At 44.0% G+C, this 20,243-nt stretch overlaps 1 protein-coding gene across 2 annotated transcripts; it reads left to right on the top strand.

Annotated features, from left to right (window-relative positions):
• Positions 1 to 4,078: 4,078 nt before the first annotated feature.
• LOC123136710 (potassium channel KAT1) lies at positions 4,079 to 8,144 on the top strand. 2 transcript variants are annotated; one of them, XM_044556184.1, is made up of 11 exons: positions 4,079 to 4,377; positions 4,486 to 4,701; positions 4,813 to 4,968; positions 5,048 to 5,105; positions 5,243 to 5,560; positions 5,972 to 6,211; positions 6,299 to 6,397; positions 6,488 to 6,520; positions 6,617 to 6,805; positions 6,892 to 7,480; positions 7,629 to 8,144. In XM_044556184.1, exons 1-11 carry the CDS (start codon positions 4,208 to 4,210, stop codon positions 7,739 to 7,741), a joined length of 2,181 nt encoding a protein of 726 aa, XP_044412119.1. In that variant the 5' UTR covers positions 4,079 to 4,207; the 3' UTR covers positions 7,742 to 8,144. The 2 variants fall into 2 exon arrangements, 1 of the variants encoding a protein (XP_044412119.1); XR_006467238.1 differs by lacking the exon at positions 7,629 to 8,144 and having other exon boundaries at positions 6,705 to 6,805; positions 6,892 to 7,180.
• The last annotated feature ends 12,099 nt before the right edge of the window (positions 8,145 to 20,243 follow it).

Consider the following 20,243-nt stretch of genomic DNA (forward strand, 5'->3'; position numbering starts at 1 on the left):
GTTTAGATTATTAGATAATCATGCAAAAAAAGAGAAATAATAATAACTTAACAAATGCTCACACCCATATCACACGCCAAATCTTCATCCACAAGTACTGGCAGAGATTCTTTATTAACTGCCACATCTTCGGCACCACCTCCGGAATCATTTCGTTTTCTGCAGTCCTATCACCTTTCGCGAATTCCTCTTCATCTATTTGACGAAATTGTACTTCGAATGGGACCTATCCAGTATGGAACGGCCATAACCTAGTTACCATCCATGATGTGCACATTCTAACATTCCACAGGTTGTTTTCATGAAAACAAATAAGAAAAATCTATATATGTCGACAAAAAACAGAAAAATTTGTATGTCTTCATCTCTTTGACAAGTAAGAACAATTACTGTCTGATAATATATCACTAGGTAAAAAATAACAAATACGCTGTAAATGTGCAGGAGAGAGCATGTCAGTTCTCAAATAGAATCATGATACCAAAAAAGGAACATAAATAGTTTGGCTTTATGGGCAAACACGCGATTCCAAACTGTTGATACTGCAACAGGAGTGCTCAGTGAGCAGATCATATAAGCTAGATAACAACAAGGAGTATAATTAGATAAGACCACACAAAAAGTACATAATCCAAAAAGTAAGAGCTTGATGAAAATGACTAGTCAGAAGGGAACCGATTCACTGATTGCAATCTAAAAACTGACTATGGTCCACAGGATATTAACCCTCGGCCTTTATAATTTAGCCACAGTTGAGCAGAAAATGATTAATAATGTGGCTGACAAACAGATTGGATTTGAACAGAACTCAAACTTTCTCCAACATTACAATCAGCACGACCCCATACATGAATGATACTGCCCATGTGAGGCCGGTATTATCCATGGCATTTACGAATAATGGCGGCGTCGCCTCCACCGGCTCATTATGGGATGCACTCCCTCTGCAAGTCACCATTCTCCAACAAGAAGAAAGAAGCCAGATACATCATACATAGTTGAAAGATGCAACGAGAAATGGGGCGGTAGACACATGCATGCACATGCGCGCAAGGACCGCCACTTCATCACTCCCCGCTCTCACATGGTCACCTGTGATAATGAGAGATTAGGAACACAAGAGGACATGAGAAAGAGGCTGCAGCACTGGATGGGAGAATGCTCAATTATCCAGAAAAGCAACTGGCTCAAGATACAACAGTTACTAACAAAAATCATTCCTAAATGACAAGTGGCACACGCGTGGCACGAAGCACTCTGGCCCTAACGTTTTTACAACTAAAATTGTCATCGGAAAAGAAAAGAATTGGAACTTGCCATCCGAAAAGAGATTGCCATGTTTGACTACTAAAGTTGCCTTCCTCGTGTTACTAAACTTGCCATAAAAAACGTTTGGAGTTGCCATGTGTTTGTGTCGCGCGTGTGACACTTAATTTCAACCTATTATAGCACACCGCAATGGAATTGCAATGTGCTACAATAGTTTCAAATTTTAATTAATCACTTTCGAGACAGTGTCGAACAGGACTTTGCAAAATTTATCAGAGATTTGTGACACCGTGTCAATTTAGCACAACGGGTTAGTTGGATACGATTTAGGGAAGTTCCAAGCGTGGAGGTTAGAGAAGGTGCTGGGTGATCAAAGGCACCTTGGTGCACACAGGGTTGGGGATTGGGCACCTGAATTCCAGGGTGGTGATCCTAGGTGGCGGGCTGGGCATTTGGCTCTCCGACGAGTAGTGTTGCAATGGTGTTGACGTCGCGTCTTAGTCATGTGGATCGTGAGGTGTCCGGTGGCTGGTGGTCCTGGCGCGGCTGGTGTATTCGAAGGCGGCCAGACCGTGATCTAGATTTGGAGTTCCTCTTCCGTCGTGGGTGGTCTGAGTCCCCTCGGCAAGGTGTGCGAGAGGAGCCAAGCGAAAGCTTCATGCCTTTGGGCCAGTGGTGATGATACTCCCAGGTGTCGTGTCCCTCTTGGGGCCGTCTTCTTGGCTTCCCTCCCCACCTTGCCAACGCCAAGGGTGAACGTTTTCAGCGGGCGCGGTGCATCGTATCCCTCTCAGGTGAGTCGCTGGTGAGTGTGGGTGTACCCGGTCGCCTTGGCGTTTTGGGTTGGCTTGGGGCACCTCTTGGCCTAGCTTCAACTCCGACGACTAGCGGTCTTGTGTGCCCCTTCATTTACACGTGACGGCGTCTTCCTCCTACAGCTCCATCCCGCCCGCAAGTCCAACAGGGCAGGGGGTCCTCTCCGGCGAAATGGTAGAGTGGTTGTGACTTAGTCCTGTGGTTTTCTTCTCGTCAATGGACTTGGTTGTGTCTCACGGTGGTCCGGCCTCTCGTGTACTTTTACTCAACAACTAGCTGGTTGCGTCTAGTAATGCATCTCTGGTGCTTGCTAGCGGTCTCCGGCTTGTATTTTGTCGTCTTTTTTCTTTGATCAGCATTTTTGAGGAATTCCTCAACACCTTGGCCATATGGCTTTATTTGTAAAGCGGGTGGAAAGCCTGTTTTCGAGAAGAGTCGCGCGTTTTACAAACAGTTACATCTTCGCCCTTTTTTGGGGAAACCAGGGATTAGGTGTAGTGTTGACAACTTGATGTCCCAGGTAAAGGCTGCACCAGTAGGCACATGAAATATAATTGTAGCCATTTCAATGTATGGAGAGCATGACAGACAAAGACTTGTCTGGTTTAGCCATTCACCGGGCCCACTGAAAGTAACAAGAAAATAGCTACTGCATGTCTATTTCGTCATCTCATTCAAAGAAACACGTGCACCTGCCTAATGATGGACACTGGACAGGTAGCAAATCTTGATAAAAATAATGAGATCCTGACTATACTTTTAATTTTGAGTTCTAGATAACTTCTGATAGACAAAAAAGGTTCTAGATATTCAAGAATACTCATTTTTGTTATATAAAAAATATTGTTTCTGAAAAGCAATTACTAGTAAAGTCCTTCAAGTAGAATTGATAAATTAGTAAACATGATCTGAGTATAGACAAAAAAACCAGAAATAATCAATCTTACAGAACAAGAGGCAGTATCATCAGTTACAGATCAGCACCATATCATATCAGTAGCAGCTAGATAAATCTGCATGGCAATATGTGAGATCTTTCAAGATAGTTCGTACAGTACTATTGAAGCAGCAAAATCATTCAAACAAAGTAAATCACGCGCTGATTATTTGGTTAGCACATCGACACGAAGATCAATAAGTGTACCAAGAAGTAGGCTTTTCTCCTTTGTCTGGAATCTAAATATGGGGCCCATCAAGCAGGCAAGAGATATGAGTTGGGTACGTCTAAACAAGGATCTCATGGCTGATTCAGCAAGACTGCAAAACAAGACGAACTTCAAATAACATTGTATACAACTAACACTTTTGCCAGAAATCCACAATAATGGAGGCCCAGTCTGTTCAGCCCTTAATGGTCCCAAGAAAAAGCGCAGTCCAATCAGTGTGAGCCGACAATATTTCGATGGCAGTAAATGGTAGGCATCAGAACACGCAGGCTTGGATTAGATTAGACTTGACAAGATATCTTGGAGAAACTTATTAACCATTCATCTGCACCAATGAGACGTAAAGGAAGTCTTACTTGAACCACCAGACAAAAGAATATACCGAAAGATGATAAGTATGTGAAGAGTTGCTTCCGGAAATGACATCCATGGTTGTGGCCATGCTTGTTCACATTTGCTCAGGCATGTGGAAGGCACTGTATAACTAGGCTAGCAGAATGCAGCTCTCTGATGACGCTCACGATTGCTACAGATTCAAGAAGACGAGAGGATAGTCATCGATGAAATGAATTCATATTGTGAGTCACAGCCACTTCAATGTAAGGACTGGATGGCAAAATAATGCACACCACAGACAGTTAACGGCTGAAGTGGATAGTAGCACTTGGTTTCACCCGAAGAATCGAACAAGGCTTCCAAGGAGAAGGTGTGATGCATCTTGCGGGCTGCGCGTGGCGAATGAACAGCTTCACACAAGCCCACAGAAAACACGCGCGTGCGCCCTGTTGGTTTCCTCATAGGGTATAAAACAGGAGCGGCTTCCTGTTTGTTTCCAAGATTCTCCCACTTTGACCCCCCAACCATGCATGTTTGTGAGCTGCAGCATATATATACAGGTGCCATCCTCGACACCTTCTGCATATAGAGTCGAGTAGAAAAGAATAGCAAAGGCAAGCATGACTCAAGCTCATTCAAAATCTCACTTCCACCAATTCTGGGATGGGCTTCACATCAACGGGAGCAGCGACAGCTTTGCCATCGAGCTACTGCCGTCGCTTGGAGCAACCATAAACCACTCCAATAAGCTGAAGAAGTTCATCGTATCGCCCTACGATCCCCGCTACAGGTGAGGTTCACACGGCCTGCACCCTCCGTACCTTCCATGTTGCAAGAAGAAGAGAACAGCAGCAGCTGACATGGTTTCCTCTGCTTTTTTTCTGTGTCTCTCTCTCAGATTCTGGGAGCTGTTCCTCATAGTCCTAGTTGTTTATTCCGCCTGGGTTTGCCCGTTTGAACTGGCATTCTTGAGGAACTTGCCGTCTAAGCTTGTGCTAGTTGAGAACATTGTCAATGGCTTCTTTGCCATTGATATTGTTATGACATTCTTTGTAGCTTATGTTGACAGTAAAACACATCTTCTTGTGGACGATCGGAAGAGAATTGCAGTAAGGTTCGCACCTGGTTCATAATTTGTTTCGTCTTAATAACCCCACATTTGGAGCTGAAAAGGCCCAGGTGATTCTGTCCTGGCATTAACAAAATATGATCTGATCCTCCGCAGATATCTATCAACTTGGTTCATATTTGATGTATGCTCAACAGCTCCATTTCAACCCATCATCCTTCTGTTCACACACAAGGGAAATGACCTTTCCTTTAAGGTTCTCAATCTGCTTAGGTTGTGGCGTCTTAACAGAGTCAGCACGCTGTTTGCCAGGTTAACATCTTCTCCAGATTCTTCATGTTTGAATGATGAATGACAAATGGCACAAATTTGATCATCTACTTTTAACCAGGCTGGAGAAGGATATCCGATTCAACTATTTCTGGACTAGGTGCTCAAAGCTTATTTCTGTAAGTCTTCCAGAAATATTACTACGTATAATTTTTACCGTCACCTTCAAAAGTTTCAACCATGCAGAATATTAATTATTATATTCCCAGGAGAACAAAAAATCGCTGACTATAAAATACGTAACGATCAAATGCAGGTCACCCTCTTTGCGGTGCATTGTGCGGGATGCTTCAACTATATGCTTGCTGACAGATACCCCTACCCAGAGAATACATGGATTGGTGCCGTGATGCCTACATTCAGATCAGAGAACCTATGGACTAGATATGTTACTGCTCTGTACTGGTCCATTACGACGCTGACAACAACAGGCTATGGCGACTTGCATGCTGAGAACCCAAGGGAGATGCTCTTTGATATTTTCTATATGCTCTTTAATCTGGGTTTAACAGCTTACCTCATCGGCAATATGACCAACCTGGTTGTTCATGGCACCAGCCGCACCCAGAAATTTGTATGTTTCTGAACTTACTCACAGAGCATTCAATGTAGCTATTCATGTCCTTATTCACCCCCCCCCCTCCCAAAAAAAGAACAGAAATAGGCTGTATTTGGATCCCATACAACTAAAGTTGTGAAGATCTTGAGAAAGCTAGCACTTTTATTATATACGACATGGTTGGAAAATGAAATGTTTCCCCTAGCCACTCAGAAATTTTAGGCATTAGAATCCTATTCTTGCATGGACGCCACAAAGTACCAAGTTCTTGTATCCCCTAGCCACTCAACAATTTTAGGCAACAAGAAAACGGAGAAAACAACATGAATCAAGGTCTTGCACAATCGACAACATCAATAAAATAGTTACCGTCATTCTTGTTCCACGCCTATAGTCCTATTGATATCTTCTATTTAAATGATGCAGAGGGACTCCATATATGCAGCTTCAGAGTTCGCAGCACGAAATCAGCTGCCTGTGAGCATAAAGGAGCAAATGCTATCTCACTTCTGCCTACAGTTCAAGACAGAAGGCTATAACCAGAAGACCATGTTAAATGGTCTCCCAAAAGGAATCCGTTCAAGCATAGCATACAGCTTATTCTTCCCAATCTTGCGACGGGCCTATCTCTTCCATGGAGTATCCAACAGTTTCATTGCAGAACTGGTAATATAGTCAATTATTCAATGTTTTTCTAACTATCTTGCGAGAACTGCTAATATATGTACTAATTGGATATGTTGGATAATATAGGTCATGGAAGTGCAGCCTGAGTATTTTCCACCAAAGGAAGATATCATATTGCAGAATGAAGGGGCAGCTGATATTTACCTAATAGTTTCAGGAGCAGTGGTTAGTTTGTTATCTCTGTAAGTTATGAATCAAAGCTTGTGCAAGTTCGTACAATTAAGCTAATTGGCAGTACTATCTGATTTTTTGTAGAATATGATAACAACCATAAATGGGAATGAGCAGGTATAATTTCTTCAGCTATAATGCAGAGACTCCCAGATATCGCTAAGATTTCCATGGATTATTTTCATTACTAAAATAGTATGAATTTCTTGAAAGCAGGTATATGCGAAAGTTACGAATGGTGATATGTTTGGAGAGGTTGGTGCTCTATGTAACATACCTCAGCCGTTTACTTTCCGCACAGCTGAACTGTCACAACTCCTGAGAATCAGCAGGATAAGACTCAGAGAGGCCATTCAAAATCACAGGGAAGACAGTGACATTCTAATGAATAATCTATTCCAGGTATAGCTTCAATTTTGGAACACAGTCAAACAATTTAAGAGTTAAATTCGTCTAAACAGAAACTAACAACTTGTGCCAATGTACAGAAACTGAAGCTACCAGAAAATTCACCTGAAGTGAACCAACCAGACCGAAGATTCTTGAGCAAGTATGACCTATTTCATATATCTCGAGAAGAACGGATGCTACAATGGCCACACCAACATTACACAGAACAGAAAAGTATAGATCTTGGTAGCAAGGTTCCAATATCTGGAGATGGTCCTGATTCAACGAAGTTATTCAGACAAGTGCCACAGCAGGAAGACATCCATAACAAGTCGAACTGCAGGTATAGATTATCAGATGGAATGGTGGACAAAGAAGAGGATCTCAACGAGGTTCGCATAAATTGCGAGACCGAAAGTGCTGAAGAGTTCTGTATTAGAATAAAATCCGAAGACAAGACCGCAGCAAGCAGTCAGCAAACAATACTTACAAAAATGCAGCCGGGTTCTCCACACAGGACATCCGAAAACATATCAAGGAGCATATATCAAGATTATAGTGGCATAAAAGCATCCAATAAAAGAGTTACAATTCATATATATCCTCATAATGCAACAGGTTCTACGGTACAGAATGGGAAGCTTATCAACCTGCCTGGTTCGCTGGACGAACTTATCAAAATTGGCAGTAAGTGAACAAGTTTTTAGCATATGACTCATTTTGATTCATGCTGTATAGCTTAGTGTTTAGCAGAGACCAGATATACACCGCACTTTCTAGTAAATTAGATACTGCAACATGCATTTCTCTCATCAAATATTTCTTTGCTATGCAGGACATAAGTTTCCAGATTTCCATCCGACAAAAGTGGTCAGTAGAGATTACGCTGAAATAGATGACATTGGTGTCATCCGAGATGGCGACCACATATTCTTTCTTCAGATTTAAAAATAATAATATATATAGCACAAACCAACCTAACCAGACAACTCATAGAGATATAAGTGCTCCATTCTAGCGAAAGTAATGGATGCACATGACGGCTTCCGACTGAAGATGTGAAGAAGAAGGACATTTTGACATTCTTACAAATAGTTTTGATCATTACTAACATCATTTAAATGCTTCACTGTACAATATAGCTGGTGGACAAAGTCATGTATGCCTGTCGGCAAAAGCATTTCTTAGTTCCTTTTATAGCAGGTTATGTGTTTGAGTCATGTGGTAATCTTATTACCGACCGGTTGTGGTCTTGATCTTTATTGTTTGTTTTGACTGCTTCGAACATTTGCTACATTTTAATAAAGATGGTTGTATGCATCACAATGATGCAGAGGCCAGGGTTAAACCATTTTCGGAAAAATGTCAACCCCTTCAACCGCTTCAACTGCAAACTCCGAAACACGATGGCCTTACAAAGATGGAGTTCGAAGAGCTTTGGAGGGATAAAAGAACAACCTGTTTGGGACAAAACAATTATTAGCCTGTTCGATCAGGCTGAAGAAATTAGAACCTTTATCCTTCACAAGATCCTTCACAAGAGGTGGCTTAGACGGGAGATTAAGAGAAAAAAAAAACTTCTTCACCCCACAAAAAAAAACTTCTTGGCCTTTGCTCGATCGAGAGATGTATGGCTAGACAATGCTCGGGGCTTACCTGGCTTAATCTTGGGGAGGCGAACACCTCCTATTTTCACATACATGCCAGCCACTGGAGGAGGAAAATCTTCATCAATCAGCTTAAGGAGAAAGATCGTATCGTGACAAGTCACAAAAATTTGGAGGAGCTCCTTTTAAACACTTCGGTAAGAGAATCGGCTGACTGATATACAGATCACATGACAGACCTTGATTTCCTTGGCCTCAACCAGCTTGATCTCAGCGGCCTTGATCCCTAACGGTGTTACGGCCCAGGGGTGCCTTATCATACCGGAAACCGGCTCAAGTAGGCCGGCCCGTGGCCCCCTAGGTCGGTTTATGCCATGGGCCAACGTCCCGGCCCATGGGCCCAATAGAGAGAAGGACCCGGAAGACTTGGAGTATACGACATGGAAGTTGGCGTCCAAGACGACTAACCAACTAGAATCCTGTAAACCCTAGGCCCCGGTATATCCTATATAAGTCAGGGTCGGGCTAGTCGATAGGGAGAACCTAGAGATTATTCTCATTCCCTCGATCACCATTGTACACCCCTATACATCAATCAATACACCACGAGCAGGAAGTAGGGTTTTACCTCGATCCCGATGGACTGAACCTGGGTAAACCGTCCCCTTTCCCCCCTCTGATCTAATCGTCTAGCCGACATACCCTATCGAGGGATCTGCCGAAAATCACTCCGACAGTGGCGCGCCAGGCATGGGAAGTGCTAGGCGAACTCAGAGACCATATGGGACCTTCAACCGACGCTGACGTTGTCACGCTGGGAACGATCTTTGCTTTCGATGCAATGTGTTACATCGTTGATTCGGCAGGCCACCTCAAGCTCGTCCACTTCGGCAACCTCGAGTTCGTCATCCTCCACAGCCTGGCATCTGGTCGGGCCTAGGATTGGCCATCAGTCTTCCTCAACCACCCACCTCCCACATCATCGCCAATATCGACATGCTCCATGACGTCCTCGAGGAACCGGTGATACCGAGGAGCTTGAAGATCTTCATGAAGAGATGGGCGACTCGGCCAACAGTTGCCCGGAGGCGATCCCGACATCTGCACCACTTCGCCTGTGGCAAGCAAATCAACGTATGGTGCTAGAGTTCATTGTCTCCTAGCATGGCATTGAAGCCAATCCAAACAAGATCAAGGCGTTGTCGAGACGCCCTACTCTGACCAAGCTTTAGAAGATCCATAGGTTAGCGCTGCATCTATGAGCCGGTTTTTCTCAAGTCTTGGGGATAAAGCGCTCCCCTTATACCGGCTACTGAACAAAACGGACAAATTTGTTTGGATGGACGGGGCGATAGTGGTCTTTGAGGAAATAAAGAAACTGTTGGCGACCAACTAGATTCTCGCAGCACCCCAGATCGGCAAGCCTATGTTATTGTACATCTTGGCCACTAATCACGTGGCTAGTGCCATCCTGGTGGTTGAGCAGGAGGAGGCGGGTCATGCTTACAAGGTACAACGTCCAGTCTACTACATTTCAGAGGTGCTATCTCCGTGCAAGGCTAGGTACCCTCATTACTAGAACGTAGCGCCCCGACCCAGTAAGGATCGGAGTCTCTGCGGTTACTGTGCTAGTCCTTGGATTGACTTAGAATTAAAATGAGTCCATCCAATGCCACTCGCAAAATGTTGAGTGTGGACCCGCGACCTATCACACCTTAATCTGCGTCAGATATATCTGCAACATGATAAGTTGCAGCCGTATAGATCAGTACGTGGAGTGTACTGGCCAGTCACACCATAAGAGAGTATAAAAGTCCTACTTGTACATGCAGTTTGGCAGGTGGAAGGTTCTAAGTTTAAGTTTGCATAAAGGCAATTTTTCCATGGTATCAAAATATTATTTTATTACTACAACCATCATATGATTGAGATAGAGCCCCCAACTCAATTTATTCCCAAAGTTGAATTGAACTCATTCAATTAAATAAATGTAATGAGATCTCTCAACATTCTCACTTCTAGATGCTCAAATTCGTCCATAACCTTGGACACGGCTAATTAAGTTTTACACTCTGCAGATGTTTGAGCACATTTCTCACAAGACTCAATCACCTCCTTTGTAGCTCCCACACTTAGAGTACGTGAGCTGGAAGATCGACCCTAATCACGATGGCCAAATTCTCCTTACTTTTAGCGATATATATATATATATATATATATATATATATATATATATATATATATATATATATATAGGAAAATGGGTTAGTACTCCTAGGAGGACATACTCCTATGCCACGTCTGTTTTTTGATTTCCCACCGATGGCTTATTGGTCGTACTAGCAGATAATACAGCCGCTTAGCCACGCCGAGGTTCAAAAGTTGTTCCGTATTAATAGGCTACAGTCACGTTCGGATCGTTATCCAAAACGAAAGCAGGGTGAAGCTGTTGTAAGTTCCTGGATTTGGGCAGAATGGCTCGACAAAAGTTGCTGCCAGCGGCAGGTCAACAACGAGAGTGATGCCGGAGTCGACGCATCGTCGACGCCGGAGATGAGGTGCCGTCGGCAACCCGCTCTTCTCTGAGACGTAGCATTGGCCATCGCGCGTCCGTCGGTGGAGGGGCTCGCATGCATCTTTCTTTCAATGAGCATCGACGGAAGGTGCGGCCGTCCTCGGGCTAATTCATTCATATGCATGCATGATTGGATTACTGTGTTGCTTATCCCTTCTATACAGTTTCTTTATATACTCCCTTCATTCCTAAATATAAGTCTTTGGAAAGATTTCACTATGAAATCACATACGGAGTAAAATGAGTGAATCTACACATAAAATGCATCTATATACATCCGTATGTGGTTCATAGTGAAATACCTACAAAGACTTATATTTAGGAACGGAGGTTGCATGCTTGATCTTTAGCTCATCTAGATCTCGGTTTACATGCGAGATGGGTTCCGCTGGCCGGCAGCGTATCTTTCTCCACGGCAGTCCACGCAACACATAGATCGAGGATCGTTACTCAGGAAAACAACACCGGCAGCGGCTAGACCTACACGATACAATGGAGAATGGACTCCCACGACACGAACTGACTAGTCTAGATCGATGCAGCATGATCGATCCATCATCCAGCAAGCTTACTAACACAAAAATACAACATGATATAGATGCTCTGTGATGCACGTACACACAATTTTAGACTTGCTATTTGCATGGTCAAATACCATTGTTCAAAACAAGTAGTACTCTGTTGTTGTATTTTTTAACTGGTTATACTACTCTTTCATTTGATTTTCTTTTAAAATTTATTATTTCCTGTTTTAATATAGAACTATTTTCTAGATGCACCATACTTCATTTTTGTTATAATTCTTTTGGAATGAATTATATATACTCCATCACGGGAAGTGACATATACTCCACCGCAGAAAAAAGTAGTATATACTCCACTGGTATTATGTGCTCCTAATTACCAAAAAAAGAGTAGTACATACTCCTAACCGCAAAGTTGTAGGTACGTGTGATACTAAACAAACATGCTCTTTTGGTTGGCAATAATTAACATATATAGTACTTAAAAGACGTACATGTTGGTACAGATAAAAGAAGTATGTCGCATAGCTATATATACTCCTCGATGCAAAATGTGGTATATTCTCCTAATCCCAAAATGTGGTCTCCTAATCCCAAAATGTGGACGATGCAAAAAAAGTGGTATACACTCATACTTACAAAATTTTGTATATACAACTAATTACAAAAAGTGGTACAGAGACGTTTGGTTGCAAAGCAGTATATACTTTTAGTCCCTAAACATAGTAGTATATGCTGAAACATATACTACACAGTACTGCATACCAAATAAATAAAAGAACGCTCATAGTTGGTGATAAACCGGAGAATAGATCCACTAATATTCCTGCATTTTTGAAAGTAGTTATGCGCATTCAGAAAAAATAAGAGGAAGTAGTTACGCATGCAACATTTTGAACGGAGTGTAATTAGCATCTTTTCTTTAGCGCCAGTAGTTTGTTACTAGTGGGTCTCTTCCCCTCCACCCATTAAGGATGGGAGTATATACTCCTGGGAGTACAAAAGAGGAGTCCTATATATATATATATATATATATATATATATATATATATATATATATATATATATATATATATATATATATATATATATATATATATATACACACGCATCAAAGAGGAACACCCTTATCATTTGAGCGAAGTTTAGGGAGAAAAATGGAATATGGAGTGAGGATAAAGAGACCCATCTATCTACAAATTCTATTTGTTCAATAGACAAAGTGTTTCCCCTTAACCCACGGATAGGTCGGTACACCTACTTATATATCTACATCTGCTAGCCTACCCCGGAGGGGCCACACAACCTACTCAACTACACTAGAGCCCATAGTAGCTTGTGGCTGCACATGTAATCTTCTAGTTATGAAAAAGTGATAGATCACTTTAAGCCTGAGTGAGTGGACCACTAGTGTGATGGTGTGCCTTTTTGGTAGGTCACATTCCCCATGATGCTAACACTGTACTTCGCCACCATTCAAACCATTTTTCACCCAAGTAGTTCATTAGTTATCTTGGTCCTATTTACTACATTGCCATGCATACCTCATAATGAATCACTTAGCAATCCCCCTCTACTTTAGCGAAGCAATAAAATTCTACACAGTGGCGACAATAATGTATTGCTCGTACCTACCTCAATGAACTACTGGGTATATACCATAGCTATCTTACATAATCCTACTCATGCATAATACATCAAAGAGGACTAAATGCATAGAAAATATAGGCATAATGGAATATGGTCAAGATGTAACTTGCCTTGCTGCTGGTGATCAAACTCTAGAGAACTGTAATACTCAACTTCACACTCCGGACAATCTATTGCAATACAATTAAGAACAAATAAGCAAACATTCAAAAAACCAAAAGAAAAATGCAAACAAAAAAAGATTCGCAAAACTTCAATTGAGAACAAACACCTTGACTAACAAGAACAGACCCTAAGTGTTGTGAAAATATCATGATGAAGGCTCAAGTGATGGGATACGGCTAAGGTTTAAGTATGCAAAAAGAATCAACAAAAATCGAGCTACGTTTTAAAAGATATGATCACAAGAAGTTTGAATTTGAATCTGGACTATTCAAAGTCAAAATTTAATCAACCTTGAATAGTTCGGTGCACTGGATAGAGTTTATCGAGATGAAAATTTGGTTGTTGTTTCATTGAATTTGGACAAATGATAAAAAGATATGGCTATTTGAAAGTCAGGGGCTAATCTGCAAGAATTGTATTTGCAACCGGGTCCCTAGACACATGGCGCAACGCTATTGGCTGTTAACAGGGCCGCCGGATCAATTAAAATGCGGTTGTCGGATTTTTTTTAGATCGAATTGGTATGCTAAGTCTTGGCCGCCCGTTTTAAACAGATCCGACGGCCGCATTAACAGCCAACAGCGTTGCGCCGCGTGTGCAGAGACCCGGTTTGTCCAAATTCGATGAAACCAACGGCCAAATTTTTATCTCGATAAACTCTATCCAGTGCACCCAACTATTCAAGGTTTATTAAATTTTGAATTTGAATTAGTCCAGATTCAAATTCAAACTTCTTCAATCATATCTTTTAAACCGTAGCTCAACTTTTATTGATTGTTTTTGCATACTTAAACCCTAACTACCCACATTTGAGCCTTCATCATGATATTTTGCAACACTTAGGATTTGTTCTTGTCAGTCAAGGTGTTTGTTCTCAATTGGAGTTTTGTGAATCTTCTCGTTTGCATTTTCCTTTTGGTTCGTTGAATGTTTGCTTATGTGTTTTTAATTGTATTGCGAAAGATTATCCGGAGTGCGAAGCCGGGTATCACCATTCTCTAGAGTTTGATCACCAGTAGTAAGTCAAGTTACATCTTGACCATATTCCATTATGCATTTAGTCCTCTTTGATGTAGTATGCATGAGTATGATTATGTAAGATGACTATGCTATGTACACCCAGTAGTTCATTGAGATAGGTTTGAGCCTTACATCATTATCACCACCGTGTAGAATTTTATTGCTTCACTAAACTAGACAGGGATTGGTGAAGTGATTCTGTAACGCCCCAGATATTCTTTCCATATTTGTATCCAACTCTTGCCGTTTCCGGTGTCAAGTTATATTTATTTCTCGGGTTTGGGTCTTTGTCTCCGTGTGTTGTTTTTCTTTTTCGTGCATCTCTGATCATGTCGTCACGTGCATTGCATTTGCATACATGTTCATCTCATGCATACGAGCATTTTCCCCGTTGTCCGTTTTGCATTCCGGCGTTTCGTTCTCCTCCGGTGGTCATTTCTACCTTTCTTTCTTGGGTGGGGTTTAAACATTTCTGGATTGGACCGAGTCTTGCCAAGCGGCCTTGGTTTACTACCGGTAGACCGCCTGTCAAGTTTCGGGTCATTTGGACTTCGTTTGATACTCCAACGGTTAACCGAGGGACCGAAAAGGCCTCGTGTGTGTTGCAGCCCAACACCCCCCAAATTTGGCCCAAAACCCACCAAACTCTGCTCCATGTCCTAGAGCGTTCGATCACGATCGTGTGGGCGAAAACCGCACCTCATTTGGACTCTCCTAGCTCCCTCTATGCCTATATATACACCCCTCCGTTTTCGGATCTCTCCCTCTCCCCGAAACCCTAAAAAAAAGATCTCCTTCCTCCGCCGCCGACGGACGTGTCCGGCCCGCGCCGGACAGCGTCCGCTCCACCCCGCCGCCCGCCTCAGCCAACGCCGCGCCGCCACGTGGGCCGCGCCCACATCGCCGCCGCCGGGCCCGCCAGGCCCACGGGGAGCCCCCGCGGCCCGTCTCCGCGCCGCCGCCCCCGCGCCCGACCCCGGTCGCCTGCGCCGCCTCCTTCCCCGACGCCGGTGACCGGCGCCGCCGCGTGCCGCCTCCCCGCCGCCGCTCGCCTCTTCCCCCGCGGCCGACCACGACCACCGCCGCCTCCGCGCCGCCGCCCGCGGTTCCCCTCGCCGCCCGGGAGCACCGGCGCCGCGCCGCCCGCCTCCACGCCGGCGCCGCCCCGGCAGCCTCCTCCCCGACTGGCGGCCGCGTCTCCGGCGAGCTCCGCCTCCGGTTGCTACAGTGTTCCGGCGCCGCCTCGGTTTCCGTGAGGTTCCAGATCTCAGATCCAACCCCCCCCCCCCCCCGTTGACTTTTGTCCAGAAACCCTAGTTTTTTATGCGATGTTTGACTGCTCGTATCTCCGCAACCGTAGATCCGTTTTAGACGTATGATATATCAAAATCTTCGCCTCGACATGTGCATCATTTTGTTCCATTGCATCATTTGCATTTGAGGTCATCTTGACGCCCAAAATGCTGTTAGAAGGAGGCTTCGTGAGTTAAATTGCAGATCCGTTAGTTCATCATGCACTTTTGTCATTTTTGCTATATTTAATCCGTGCATGATATGCCTGTGCCCCTTTGGGATGTATTGTGAAGCATTTTGTCTTCTTTCCAGAGGTGCCACCCATGCATTTTTAGGATGTGTGTGTTGTCTTGTGCAAGCTTGCGAAGAGAGGTACCTGAGATTGCAGATTTCAGGGACTTAGTGATTTTCGCTAAGTCTGGGATATTTTAGTTCATGATGCTATATGTCCGGCTTGTTTCCTAATGATCCGTGCCTCTTTTGAGGATGATCAGTAAGGGAGTTTTGATATTTATGTCATGCTCTATCCATCCATGTCTTTGTTGGCATTTGTGGAGTGCTCTAGGTTGACTCAATCGAGCTCAACTTTTGCTTCGTTGTTAATCTGGGCAGATCGTCAACTTGTTTGCGATTTCGCCGATGCTACCGTTAGTGTTCCATGCATGCTATGCCTTCGTTCTTGCCATGTGTAGCTAGCACTTTGTGCCTTCTTGCTGGTTATATGCTTTCCTTGCCATGACTTGCACCGTAGTGAGTGCATCGAGCTCGTTTACATGCCTTCGTGAGTTAAATTTCAGCATGTCTCAGTTTTCACTAAGTCTGAAAACTGATTGTGTTCGAGCGATGTTCGTGAGCTCGGTAGAGTATTTTGTGAACCCTTTTGGCCCCAGGTCACTTTGGGTGTTTTATTAAGCTTGTTGAGTAGCTCCATGCCATGTTCTTACTTGTCATGTTCAGGTTTTCTATCATGTTGTTTTGCTGCTCCAAAGAGAGCTTCGTGATCTGAAATTTCAGACTAGTGTTAATTTCACTAAGTCTGAAATCTGTTTTGCATTTGCGTTTTAGCCATGCTTGTTTGAACCTCTTAATGGATGAATTTGCCTATGGCTCAGTGCTAGTGTTTTGTCAACCATCTTGTGTACATCACTGCCATGTATTTTGTTTTCATGTTTGGTGGCTGTAGCATGTTCTTTTCGTTGCATTTAGATGCCTACTTGCTGTAAACCGCAGACCGGTGCCGTATCTTAAAACGCTTGCCATTTCCAAACCGTAGCTCCGATTCCTATGATCTTTATATCGTTTTCAAGCGATTTCATCCCCTCTATCCAGTGGCACACTTGGTTTTCCAAGTTGATGCCAGGTTCATGCATTTCCTGTCATATCTTGCATTTTGCATCCCGCATCGCATCCCGCATAGCATATCGTCATTTCATCATTTGCTTGGTCTTGCCCGTGGTTGATTGTATCCTTGTTGCTTGTTTGTCTTGTTGGGTAGAGCCGGGAGACGAGTTCGCTACCGAGGAGCCCGTTGAGTTTGCTTGTGAGGATCCAGTCAACTCTGACAACTGTGCAGGCAAGATGATCATACCCTCGAAATCACTACTATCTTTGCTATGCTAGTTTGCTCGCTCTTTTGCTTTGCCAATGCTACGATGCCTACCATTTGCTTGTCAGCCTCCCAATTGCCATGTCGAACCTCTAACCCACCATTGTCCTAGCAAACCATTGATTGGCTATGTTACCGCTTTGCTCAGCCCTTCTTATAGCGTTGTTAGTTGCAGGTGAAGATTGGAGCCGTTCCTTGTTGGAACATTCTTTTTCTTGTTGGGATATCATTATATTGCTATGTTATCTTAATGCATCTATATACTTGGTAAAGGGTGGAAGGCTCGGCCCCTCGCCTAGTGTTTTGTTCCACTCTTGCCGCCCTAGTTTCCGTCATATCGGTGTTATGTTCCCGGATTGTGCGTCCCTTACGCGGTTGGGCTATAATGGGAACCCCTTGATAGTTCGTCTTGATTAAAGCTTTTCCAGCAATGCCCAACATTGGTTTTACCATTTGTCACCTAGCCTCTTTTTCCCTTGGGTTTCCGGAGCCCGAGGGTCATCTTATTTTAACCCCCCCCGGGCCAGTGCTCCTCTGAGTGTTGGTCCGAACCAGGCAGCCTGCGGGGCCACCTCGGGGAAACTTGAGGTTTGGTTTTACTCGTAGCTTGACCTATCCGAGCGTGCCCTGAGAAAGAGATATGTGCAGCTCCTATCGGGATTTGTCGGCACATTCGGGCGGTGTTGCTGGACTTGTTTTAACCTGTCGAATCATCTTGTTGTACCGAGATACCGAGTCTGATCGGTGTGTCTTGGGTGGAGGTCTATTCCTTCGTTGACCGTGAGAGCTTGTTATGGGCTAAGTTGGGACCCCCCTGCAGGGATTGATCTTTCGAAAGCCGTGCCCGCGGTTATGGGCGGATGGGAATTTGTTAATGTCCGGTTGTAGATGACTTGAACTAAACTTAATTAAAATGAATCAACCGTGTGTGTTACCGTGATGGCCCCTTCTCGGCGGAGTCCGGGAAGTGGACACGGTGTTGGAGTTATGCTTGCGCAGGATGTTCCTTTAGCTTCTCGCTCGTGCTTCGCCTTCTCTTCTCGCTCTCTTTTGCGTATAAGTTAGCCACCACATATGCTAGTCGCTTGCTGCAGCTCCACATATATTTGCCTTATCCATTCCTATGAGCTTAAATAGTCTTGATCGCGTGGGTGTGAGATTGCTGAGTCCCTGTGGCTCACAGATACTACAACTCCAGATGCAGGTCCAGGTGATTCTGCTCCAGTTGACGATTACGAGCTCAGGTGGGAGTTCGACGAGGACTCTCAGCGATATTACGTGTCCTTTCCAGATGATCAGTAGTGGTGCCTAGTTGGGGTTATCGATTCAGGACCTTGTCGCATGTTGGGGGTCTTTTCTATTTTGGCGCCGTAGTCGGGCCATGAGTGTTTGTTTGATGGATGTTATTTATGTACTCTGATGTGACGTGGCGAGTGTAAGCCAACTATGTTATCTCCCCCTTTTATTATGTATTACATGGGATGTTGTAATGATTGCCTGACTTGCGACATTGCTTTCAATGCGGTTATGCCTCTAAGTCGTGCCTCGACACGTGGGAGCTATAGCCGCATCGAGGGCGTTACAAGTTGGTAATCAGAGCCATCCCCGACCTTAGGAGCCCCATTGCTTGATCGTTTTTAGCAGCCGAGTTGTGTCTAGAAAAATGTTTTGAGTCCTTAGGAATTATATATCGGAGAGCTTAGGAATTCTTTTACTTCCCAGTCTCCTCATCGCTCTGGTAAGGCATCCTGGCGTAGAGTTTTGACTCTTCTCTTCTCAAATTTCACTAAAAAATTTTTTAGGTTCACGCGAGTATCTTGGTTTTGTTCCGATGGTTTTGTGACGAGAACATTGTTCTTGGTGCCTCCTGTCTTTAGGGGTTGTGGCAGTGTCCCGGGGAGTTGAGCTCCGAGGTGTTGTCGTCACAATTTTATCGTTGCAATTCTGGTATACTTGAGATATGTTCGCCGACATCGAAAATCTCTTTTATGCAGTTCGTTGGTGAGATAACCTCGACGCCACCCAGTACTGGGGCGGGAGTTCGGGAGTATCGCCATAACTTGTATAACGGATGCTTTTCGAAGGTTGAGGTAGATGGTTTCCGAAGTTTTCCTGGTTATGTGTTGAAGGATGGATACAGCTGGATGTAGGATTTGCTAGTTTGGGTGAGATATTGTGCTTCCCCTGTATCCCCAACACCTGATTGCATAACCGGAAAGGTTCGGGAGTTTCATAGGTGGGAAATCTAGTAGCTCTAGTTCTTCTTCCACGGATATTGGTTTGAGATTGGGATTTCTTACCGATTATTCGTTCTTGATCCGTACCTTGTTGATTTATTTCTCTACCTTAATTCTTCGTGGCTTCGCAATTTATGGATGTGTGATCATTTGAAGAGGAATGCATTCGTTCATTTTGTTCGGATGTGAAGACTATATGTTGCAATTTTCATTCCGTTGGATTCAGCTTCTATATTGTTGTCTATCTATGTGCTAATGGTGGTCAACCTCTTCAGGATGGCTCCTCCAACGCGCACGACTCCGAATCCTAATCCGCCTCCACCTCCGCCTCCTCCGGAAGCATGGCAAGCTGTGATGGCCGCTACTAATGCAAACACACAGTTGATCATGCAAATCCTTCAAGAGCGCAATCAAGGCAGTCAAGGGAATCAAGGCCATAATCAGCACCACTTTGCTACTCTGAACCAGTTCCTTGCTAATGGCCCAAAGACGTTCAGCGGTTGTGTTGAGGCTACCGATGCTGACGATTGGCTAGTGGATCTGGGCAAGCATTTTGAATGCAGCAACGTCAGGCCTGAAGATTTCGTCAAGTTCGCTTCTTTCCAGCTCAAAGATCAGGCTGCAGAGTGGTTCCAGCAGTACAAGGATTCCAGAGGTGGACGTCTGATCACTTGGGACGATTTCCGTCAAGATTTCCGCGCTCATCACATCCCTCAAAGTGTGGTTGAGAGTAAGCGTCAGGAATTCCGCAATCTGAAGCAAGGCTCTTTGTC

This window comes from Triticum aestivum, chromosome 6B, assembly GCF_018294505.1.
Source record: "Triticum aestivum cultivar Chinese Spring chromosome 6B, IWGSC CS RefSeq v2.1, whole genome shotgun sequence".
In the NCBI taxonomy this organism is placed as follows: domain Eukaryota; kingdom Viridiplantae; phylum Streptophyta; class Magnoliopsida; order Poales; family Poaceae; genus Triticum; species Triticum aestivum.

Coding starts and splice junctions, on each gene's coding strand:
- LOC123136710 (XM_044556184.1), top strand. CDS start 4,208: ATGACTCAAGCTCATTCAAAATCTCACTTCCACCAATTCTGGGATGGG. Junction 4,969..5,047: donor GTCAGCACGCTGTTTGCCAG/GTTAACATCTTC, acceptor ACTTTTAACCAG/GCTGGAGAAGGATATCCGAT. Junction 7,481..7,628: donor CGAACTTATCAAAATTGGCA/GTAAGTGAACAA, acceptor TTTGCTATGCAG/GACATAAGTTTCCAGATTTC.